Genomic DNA, 9,407 nt, shown 5'->3' with positions numbered 1-9,407 from the left:
CGTAGCTTGAAGAGAGTTAGACTCTGTTCTGTCATATCCTTGTCTCAGAGTCTTGTTTCAGCATTTGGCTCTGGTTATTGGCTCCACATTATGACAACCAGATGTTATTCCAGAGAGCTGGCAGAAACCTAAGTCATCTGAGAGAATATGCTAAATAAGTATCCTTACAAATCCGAATGACTGAGAGGTCTTCAGAAGCCTTTGGGTTATCTGAAAAGATGGAAAAAGAGAAATGTACCACCTGCCTGAGCACAGAAAGATGCAACTTCGACTAATAAGAAATTAATCATAATGAACCACAGTGCATGGCAGATGTTTGGTGTGAGACCTTTCAAGCACTTTCAGTTTAAATCGTCTGCTTAAAAAAAATGCAATTTTCAAATATCACCATGTTTTTGTTTGATTTTTTGCTAAGGCAGCACCAACCTGTCCTCACATTTCTGCAGAGTTGCTGGCCTTAAGCATACTCATGTAAGTCTGGAATGCAGCACATGCCTTCACCTTTCACCTCTGCATGTATAGCTTGATCTTACCTAACCTCTATTGTGTTGGGGTGAAACAACCTGCAGCAGAATACTGGGCTAATCTTTGCAAAAATCCTGGCAACATTTAACCAGACTTACTCAGGTAGAGTTACATACCATTTTTATTCTTTTTTCTCAGTTATAGATTAAATATTTTCCGAAATGCTGTTAACTTTCAAAATGATTTCAAATAATGAATCTAATTTACATAAAGACTCACCTAAGAAAGAAAACATATCTGTACTATCATTTAATTTAAGTGATTAGTTAAAATCTTGCAAAAATATTTATGTGTTACCAGACTGTGATGAGCACAACATGAGTACATGATGTTCAAAAAATTATTTTAGGACAAATGTGTGTCACTTGTCTTTGGTTTTATTGTAGTCACTGACATCAAAGCTTTTTTGCAACTTTTTTTTCCAACAAAAATCATGTCGACTTTAAAATGTTGACTTCTCTCCTAAAGTCCAGTCACAATTGTGATGTTTATTTTTGCTTTTCCAAAGAACTCTTGCTAAATCTCTTCTTTCGTCAATACCTTGTTGTGTTTTGCCAAGGGATGTTTAGTTTAGCCAAAACACGTCTACCTCTACTTCCTAGAAATAGCAGTTCAGCTAGATATTTGGTCACTAAAGAAAAGTGTTGCTCATATTTTTATTTTTTAGCAATTATTGGTAATTTAATTTGTTCAACTTCAATGTAATGATAAACAACAACTGCTTTTGAAGTTCAGATTAAATTCATATTAGGAAACTGGAGTTTACACAATTGCTTTCCTGTAAGCAACCTAAAACCTGCATTTTTCTCTGTTCATTACCAGTTAATTTAAGTTTTATGCACTGACAAGTACAAAACATTTAAACAATTCAGTCATGAAAAGTTTACAAAGTTATTTATTGCTTTTGAGGTTTTTTTGTTTTGTTTTGCTGTATTTATTGTGATTTTAGGAAGGTAGCAAACATATCAATAATGTGGGTGTAAAACCAGTCTATTGCTTACTTTAAAACAACTTTAAAGCAGCAAGAACCTTTTAAATTCACTTTTATGTCACCTTTTCTTCTGACACAGGCATTTTTCGCTCAAGCAAGCTGCGCCCAAAGTCCTTGCAAAATCCTTTGCTCTTATTGTATCCCAAAAACAGGGATTGCTTAACATGCACATGAGGTTAATTCTTTTTTCTTTCTCAGTAATAGATTTAAATGTGCAATTAATTGTCTGATGTGTATTATGTCATGTGCCATTGATAATCTTTGAACATGCACTGTTGCCTGCATGTTTATCTAAGTCATACTAATTTATAGATATATGACAGCTTTTGAGATCTAAAATATTTTTATTATCAATAACAGTTTGCATAGGGGGGTGGCTGTATAGACTGCAAGAGTTGTTAGTAATTTTAAATGACCTTTAAAAAGTACACTTCATAACCATCTAACTGAGGGAGATTATTGATCAAGAGCAGAACAAAGTTCATCAACAGTTGACTCTAACTTTCTGGCCAATCTTGGGCTTAGAGGCGGGGGATAGAATAAATGCAAGATGATACATATGCGCTTCAGTTCCTCGGAGGAGAAACCGAGGTCGGTTCGGAGTGTTTTAGCAGGCAGGAGAGCATTTCGCAAAAATGGTTTCCCTAAAATCTCCGTCCCTGATGCCGGTGACCCGCGCGGAGGCGCTGCTCGCTCTGAGCTGCCTGGCTGTCGTTCTCCTCGCATTCCTGCTGGTGCGCCAGCTCGTCAAGCAGAGGAGACCCCCTGGGTTTCCTCCCGGTCCATCTCCCATTCCAATCATAGGAAACATTTTTTCTCTCGCCACTGAGCCGCACGTCTTTCTCAAGAGGCAAAGCGAAGTTCACGGGCAGGTAAGACTCAAACTCCCTGGAGCGCATTGCGCGGCGCGGCGCGCCGCTTGTAAACCGTGCAGGGCATGACCCTCCTCCGCACTTTCGAGCGTGCACAGTCTTGGGATTAGCTATGAAACGAACAAAGGAGACTCGCCCTAACATTTGGCAGACTGGAGAATTTGATTGGAGCAGGACAGCTGACAAATCAGAGAGTTCCGAGAAATGAAAATCTCCTCCCAAGAAGCCACATAGACATCCTTTTAGCCATGCAGGTTTTTTATATTATTTGAAATATATAATATATACATATATAGTTATATGTATGAATAACAACTTACAAAAAACAAAAGAAAACAAACTTGCATTTAGTTAATTTAGCCCTATTTTTAAATATGTGTGACTGAATGAAAAAAAAAACTGACTTCATGTTCCTGTTTCTTTTTCAGATTTTCAGTCTTGACCTGGGAGGCATAATGACCGTGGTATTAAATGGTTATGATTGTGTAAAAGAATGCCTTTATCACCAGAGTGAGGTTTTTGCTGATCGCCCTTCTCTGCCACTATTTCATAAAATGACCAAAATGGGTGGTAAGCTGCTGATTTATGTTTCTCATACACAAGTTCATAGAATGAGACAGTGGTTGGATTTTGGCTAATTCAACTTCTTTTGTTTTTATTTCTCACTTTACAAAGGTCTTCTAAACTGTAAGTACGGGAAAGGCTGGATTGATCATCGCAAGCTGGCCTGCAACTCTTTCCGTTACTATGGCAGCAGCCAGAAACTGTTTGAGCGAAGAATCACAGAAGAGTGCATGTTCTTAGTTGATTCTATTGACAAATACAAGGGAAAACCCTTCAACCCAAAACACCTTGTAACCAACGCCGTGTCAAACATCACCAATCTGATCATCTTTGGCCAGCGTTTCACCTACGATGACAGCAACTTCCAGCATATGATTGAGATCTTCAGTGAGAACGTGGAGCTGGCTGTCAGCGGCTGGGCTCTCCTCTACAACGCCTTTCCTTGGATTGAATATCTGCCCTTTGGAAAACACCAGAAGCTGTTCCACAATGCTGCTGAAGTGTACGACTTCCTGCAAAAGGTTATAATAGGATTTTCCCAAGGCAGGGTGCCCCATGCACCACGGCACTATGTTGATGCCTATTTGGACGAGTTGGAGCAGAACGCAGGAGATCCCAGGAGTTCTTTTACTTATGAGAACCTCATCTATTCCGTGGGGGAGCTCATTATAGCCGGCACAGAGACCACAACCAACACCCTGCGTTGGGCTATGCTGTACATGGCCCTCTACCCCAACATACAAGGTAAGTGTAAGATGTACCATCATTAAAACAAGAAGTTTTGATCAAAATGTTTTGAACAAATGAGTAATTTTTCCTGTTTTGTCATGCAAAGAGAGGGTGCACAGAGAGATCGACAGTGTGCTGACCAATGGGAGGCCACCTTCTCTCGAGGACAAGCACAGGATGCCCTACGTGGAGGCTGTTCTGCATGAGATCCTTCGCTTCTGCAACATTGTGCCTCTTGGTATCTTCCGAGCCACCTCCCAAGATGCAAAAGTCAATGGGTACACGATTCCTAAAGGAACCATGGTGATCACAAACCTCTACTCAGTGCACTTTGATGAGAAGTACTGGAGCGAACCAGGAGTCTTCTTACCAGAAAGGTTTCTGGACAACAGTGGCAATTTCATAAGGCGTGAGGCCTTCCTTCCGTTCTCGTTAGGTCAGTATTCTTGTGCTCCTCCTATGAAATAAAAACTGAGATTTTGTTCAAGAAACATTCACTTTCTATAGAAAATGTGCCTTTTTCTCTAGGCATTTTATAAATTCTGCTATAAAATATTTTACTAACTACCTGAAACTATTAAACAGTAAATTACACCTAAAACATTGTCACTATTTACAATGTGGGGAAAATACTTAAGTGCCTTTTGTGAAATTTCCTCTGCTTATTAGCTTAACACCAGGTAAAGCAAAAATGACTGAATGGAATGCAGCTTTTAGGTTAGTTCTTACCTTCAATTTACTGTAGTTGCCAGGTGCATGTTATACCTGGCAACCTACAATTTTTAGATTTATATCACACTTTTTACTTAAGTTTCTCTTTTCTCCCCTGTTTCTCTAAAACAACTCTTTATTTCACTTGAAAGTCAGAATACTATTTTTATAAAACAATCATTCTGATTTTTTTTTTTTACTTTTATACTATTTTGATTAGGCTTTAAAATTTGTCTAAATCACAGTATTTCTTTGTAATTTGGGGTTCAGTGGGGTTATAATTTAACAATTGTTGGCTCAACAAAATTAAAAATTTATCTTCCACTACAAATCTGCAGTATTCTGCTCATCCTTCAGTCTTGTTAGTGAATACTGCAATAGTAAATGCTGCCTACTTCACGTGAACTTGTGCAGCCAGCATGTATTATCATATAAGTTTATGTCCACATGTGGAGAACTTTTCTTTTTACACATGTTGCACTCATTCATTCTCTCTGAAAACCCACATGATTCCCTTCTGTAATGTTTTTATGAACTTTCACTTGTTTGGACTTAAGGACATAGTAGCCACATGTTCCAGTTATTTCTACATGAGCATGAGTTTAAATGAGCACATTTTGTATTTTCAGGGAGGCGTCACTGTGTGGGTGAGCAGCTGGCCCGAATGGAAATGTTCCTATTTTTCACCACATTGCTGCAGAGGTTTCATCTTCAGTTCCCTCCACGAACCGTTCCAACTGTAACTCCCAAACTTGGAATGACCCTACAGCCCAAACCTTACTCCATTTGTGCTATCCGCAGGCAGCAGAGGTTTCAATGCTCTGAAGGCACTCCTTACCACAAGTAGGTTCGTCAGCTGCAGTGCACAGAATCACCTGTGCATACTCATCTTCTAAAAGGACTTTTGGTGATCCATATGCCCACTGACATCTTAACACAACAATCGGTTTATTCAAGTGATATATATATATTTTTATAAGCATATATGCATGTTTGCACAGTACTTTTGACCAGCCGGGGAGGCACTACGAGTTGAATGGACATCCTGGGAGCACGGATGGGCTATTGATTTAATTCCCTGAGCTCCTGCAACCAGAAACGAAATGCCTGTGAACCTTGGCGCAGCGGCGATGGTTTAGGTCAATGATTTATATTATGTACACCAATGATGGGTCATATCACTGATGTTGTAGGACAGCTTTGGAGAAATTAATGACACCAGCTATTCATACAGCATTTGTCTGGCCAAATGGGACTAACGGACTTTCCAAGAAAGTTCTGAACTGTGTATTGGAATTGGCTTTAGACCAAGATTTACGTCATCTGGACTGACTCTGAACCTTTCTCCAGGGATAGTGCTATGTGGAAAATCTTTCTCTTAGAAAGCAAATGCAACCCTGATGGATTTCTAGAAACTGACTTTGCAATACTGGTTTTTGATAAATGGTGCTTATCAGTACTAATAATGTACTGTGTTTATATGTAACATGTTTGTTGTATTTTTGGAATCCTGGTAGTATACATGTTTATTTTTTTGTGTGTATTCATAAACTTGCCCTTCCTTTTCTTTCAAAAATGTTATTCTTAAATGCTATTTTTTCCCAAATGAGCCTTTGTGTTATTCATAATTCTATGTTATTATTAATTTAACAACTCCAACTATTCTGATGTGTCACTAGCAGAAATATTTCACAGAATGTAACCTGAAGAAAACTCAATAATCTTCGGGCTCACGTTGTCTGAGAAAAAAAAAAAAATCTTCTTTTAACTTGAAGTGAGAAAGTCACTGTTCAGTGCAAACTGTTTCTAGAATCTAATACTTAATAGATGTGTTGCTTGAAATATATACTGGGACACCTAAATACAGTTTGACTAGGAATGTTAATAACTTAATAGAATGAAAAGACATAAAAGACTACAACTGGAATTCATAAGCATCAAAAGGCCAACTTCAAATTGCTTCTTAGATTTTTCTCCAATCAGAGGTAGACAGGCAAGATGCAAAGCATTGTATAATTACCTGAATCACAGATGCAAATTACAGATGTTTGCAGACAGTATGTTATGATCCTTGTTACCAAACTACCGTAAGTATGCCTGACACACAAGTCAGGGTTCATACATCAGACAACACAGGCTCAGGTTTGACTACGGTAGTCATCCGCTGTACTAATATGAAGCTAAGGAAACATGACCTCTGTTGAACTTTTCAATTTTACCTAAAAGCTAATGTTTGGCTGTGACATGTAATGCAGCAGTCAACAAAATGAAGCTTACCAGAAATTGCCTAAAAAATAAATAAAATTTTCTATGATTTGTCTTAAGGATCAGAATAATAATTTTCCTGTGATTAGCATTGTTTATCTTAGCTTTGCAGCACAGTTAGGTACTGCAGGATGTTAGAAAAGCAGACTTTTAAAATTCTGGTTACTGCTTGCAAAGCTGTGGAGTAGCCTGTGATCTGTTTGTACATTGCCATGTGAATACCAGTTAGAAAAATATTGTTGAGAGAGTGAGCTGTAGTTGTCAATATTAGCGTTTTTAAGGACGTTGGTTAACATTGGTGGTTCTTAGCCACCATAATAACAGTATTATATGCTGGCAGTGTTCACTGTATAAAGAATCAGCACAACACAACTGATGACCTATAAATATGAAGTATTTTAAAGTAGTACTTAATGAAATATTTCCAAACAGACTTCCTGGAGCTGGTTCTGATATCCTTTGATTCATGTTCCACCTTTTATAACCACATTATGCACCAAAGTGGTGATAAAGAATATTTAACACATCTTTTTCAAACATCTTATTTTGGATGCCTTTTTTTTTTTTTTACTACAAAAATGAAGTCATTCCACAAAACAACTCCAAAAGTCAATTTTTTTAGCTGCCTTAAGAACTGACTCTGTCATTTCATTAATGCTCAGTTGAAAAAAATCAAGTTAACATGAATGTGTTTTTCTCAATTTACATAAAACACAATTACAAATGTCAAGTACTAAAGAAATGTATCATCAGGAAATTGAAAGAAAGCAGCAAACCACAGAACATGTTTGGCAGAGTGTGGAGGTGAAAGAGCCTGTAATGAAAATTAGTGACAGATGTGTCTAAAGACCCTACAACATCTGCCAAGACAGAAATGAATGACTTAACCTCAATGAAAACTATTACTAAAGCTTTGCACAGAAATGAACTGCAGTCCAGGAAGAATTCCACCTTTGTAGGAAAAACACCTTCAAATCAAACTGCATCTTCCTAAGAACAAAGAGAAAGATTATCCATTCCTGAAAAAAGTCCTTAAGGATATGACAAAACCAGAGCTCTTTGGCTACAGAGACACTGCTTGTTCGGAGAAAGAAGGAAGAGCTCTACACACCAAAAAGCACTGGCCCAAATGTAAAATCTGGTTGTTGCAACTGGGAATCATGTCGAGTTAAAATCAATCAAAGAAAGATATTTGAAAATTTTACAAGAAAAGGTATTATCAAAACTGAGTCTAGTCTTTGCTAGACCCAGTTTTGGGTCTAGCAACATGACATTAACTCAAAATATTATCTGCTGCTGGTGATAGAAATACATCATGAAGACCAAAGTTAATGCTATTAACAGACCTGGTCAAAACCCTGACTTAACGTGACTGTGGGGGTGACCTGAAGATAAAGGTCAAACGTAAGAGAGTTATTAAATATGAAGGAGCTTGGAACATTTTCCCAAAGAGGAGTGGGCTGGGATTCTTTAAGAGGCGTGTCAGAAACCTGTTGAAAACTACAAACAACAATCCTCTTTCTACTTCTGTATCCAGCAATAGGATCCACAAAAGACCAATAGCATGAGGAGTGTCAGAATTTCAACCCCGGCAGCTTTGAGTGCAAAACAAAACTAATAAAATTATCGAAAACAAACTTGAAATAATTTTAAAACAATGCATTTCTTGAACTCTTTTATCCTTTTTTTCTTCCTTTCTTTTTCTTTATAATAGAAAGAAAATTGGTTGTGAACACACTTGCGTATACTGTTCCTTTTATCGTTTATTTTATTACCTTTAAACTTTGTAAATTTGTGTATAATTTCTATATGCTTTAAGGACAAGAAACTGGAATCAGATTCCTTATTTTTGTGCACACAATCTTTGCCATTAACGTTGATTCTGAATTTTAATGCTGGCTACACGTTTGTAGTCTCTGTTACTTTTTAGGTCAGACCCTAAAAAGTTTGAATGTCTCTTTCATGTGCAGTCTTCTTCCAGAAACTGGAAATTTTACATTCAGTGTTTTGCTTACTTTGCAGCAGCGGCAGCTCCTAATTGTCTGACATTCTGCATAACTACTGAATGGGAAAACATGGAATGGAAGTAAGAGACGAAAAAGGACAATTTGGGTCTTGTTCAGTCTGATAAACTGAAGGTAAGATTCGCACAACTTCTTGAAACAAATGATGCTATGTGAAACCCCATATGTGGCTGTGGTTTTTGATTGCTTATTAGCTTCTTCTTTTTTTTGAGGTGGTGTGGAATAAAAATAACAAAACAATGTATAGTTTGGACCCACAGACACACAAATACCCATAAGACCCCAAATAAAATAATACAATAAAATCAATGAGGACAGCTGATACTTTAGGGATGGTTGTTTTATGGCATCTATAAATAACAAAAATCGGCTGTCCCACATTAAAGATACGGGTGAATGGTTACATTAGACAAACGCACGTATACGGATGCTACATAAGGGTAACAACTGTTCATAGATGTATTTATGGCACAATCACAGATGACTCTGTGGCTTGGGAATCTGCACAGTGAGAAGTCAACAACCATTTACAACGCAATGAGCTAGAATGTCAGGTCAGGAGCTACCACGGCTTTCTGATCCGGCTCGGTTCCAAGTGAGAGAACTGGGCTCGTCAGAACTCTCGCCTCCGTCACTATGTGTTGCTCTTGCACAAACAACAATGGAGCCGAGAGAAACGTCTAAGATCAGCACGTCACAGCCAACACATGACAAGATGCGGGGAAA

The 9,407-nt window shown here is 37.9% G+C and overlaps 1 protein-coding gene across 2 annotated transcripts; it reads left to right on the top strand.

The window, feature by feature from the left end:
- Positions 1 to 487: 487 nt before the first annotated feature.
- cyp2r1 (cytochrome P450, family 2, subfamily R, polypeptide 1) lies at positions 488 to 6,001 on the top strand. 2 transcript variants are annotated; one of them, XM_028015842.1, is made up of 5 exons: positions 488 to 627; positions 2,817 to 2,958; positions 3,064 to 3,696; positions 3,788 to 4,117; positions 5,022 to 6,001. In XM_028015842.1, the coding sequence occupies exons 2-5, from the start codon at positions 2,844 to 2,846 to the stop codon at positions 5,237 to 5,239; spliced, it is 1,296 nt and encodes a 431-aa protein (XP_027871643.1). In that variant the 5' UTR covers positions 488 to 627; positions 2,817 to 2,843; the 3' UTR covers positions 5,240 to 6,001. The 2 variants fall into 2 exon arrangements, with proteins under 2 accessions (XP_027871643.1, XP_027871641.1); XM_028015840.1 differs by lacking the exon at positions 488 to 627 and adding an exon at positions 1,883 to 2,388.
- The last annotated feature ends 3,406 nt before the right edge of the window (positions 6,002 to 9,407 follow it).

This window comes from Xiphophorus couchianus, chromosome 4 (genome assembly GCF_001444195.1).
Source record: "Xiphophorus couchianus chromosome 4, X_couchianus-1.0, whole genome shotgun sequence".
Classification (NCBI taxonomy): domain Eukaryota; kingdom Metazoa; phylum Chordata; class Actinopteri; order Cyprinodontiformes; family Poeciliidae; genus Xiphophorus; species Xiphophorus couchianus.
This window is presented reverse-complemented; position numbering and strand designations above follow the sequence as displayed.

Coding starts and splice junctions, on each gene's coding strand:
- cyp2r1 (XM_028015840.1), top strand. CDS start 2,152: ATGGTTTCCCTAAAATCTCCGTCCCTGATGCCGGTGACCCGCGCGGAG. Junction 2,389..2,816: donor AAAGCGAAGTTCACGGGCAG/GTAAGACTCAAA, acceptor TTTCTTTTTCAG/ATTTTCAGTCTTGACCTGGG. Junction 3,697..3,787: donor CCTCTACCCCAACATACAAG/GTAAGTGTAAGA, acceptor TGTCATGCAAAG/AGAGGGTGCACAGAGAGATC.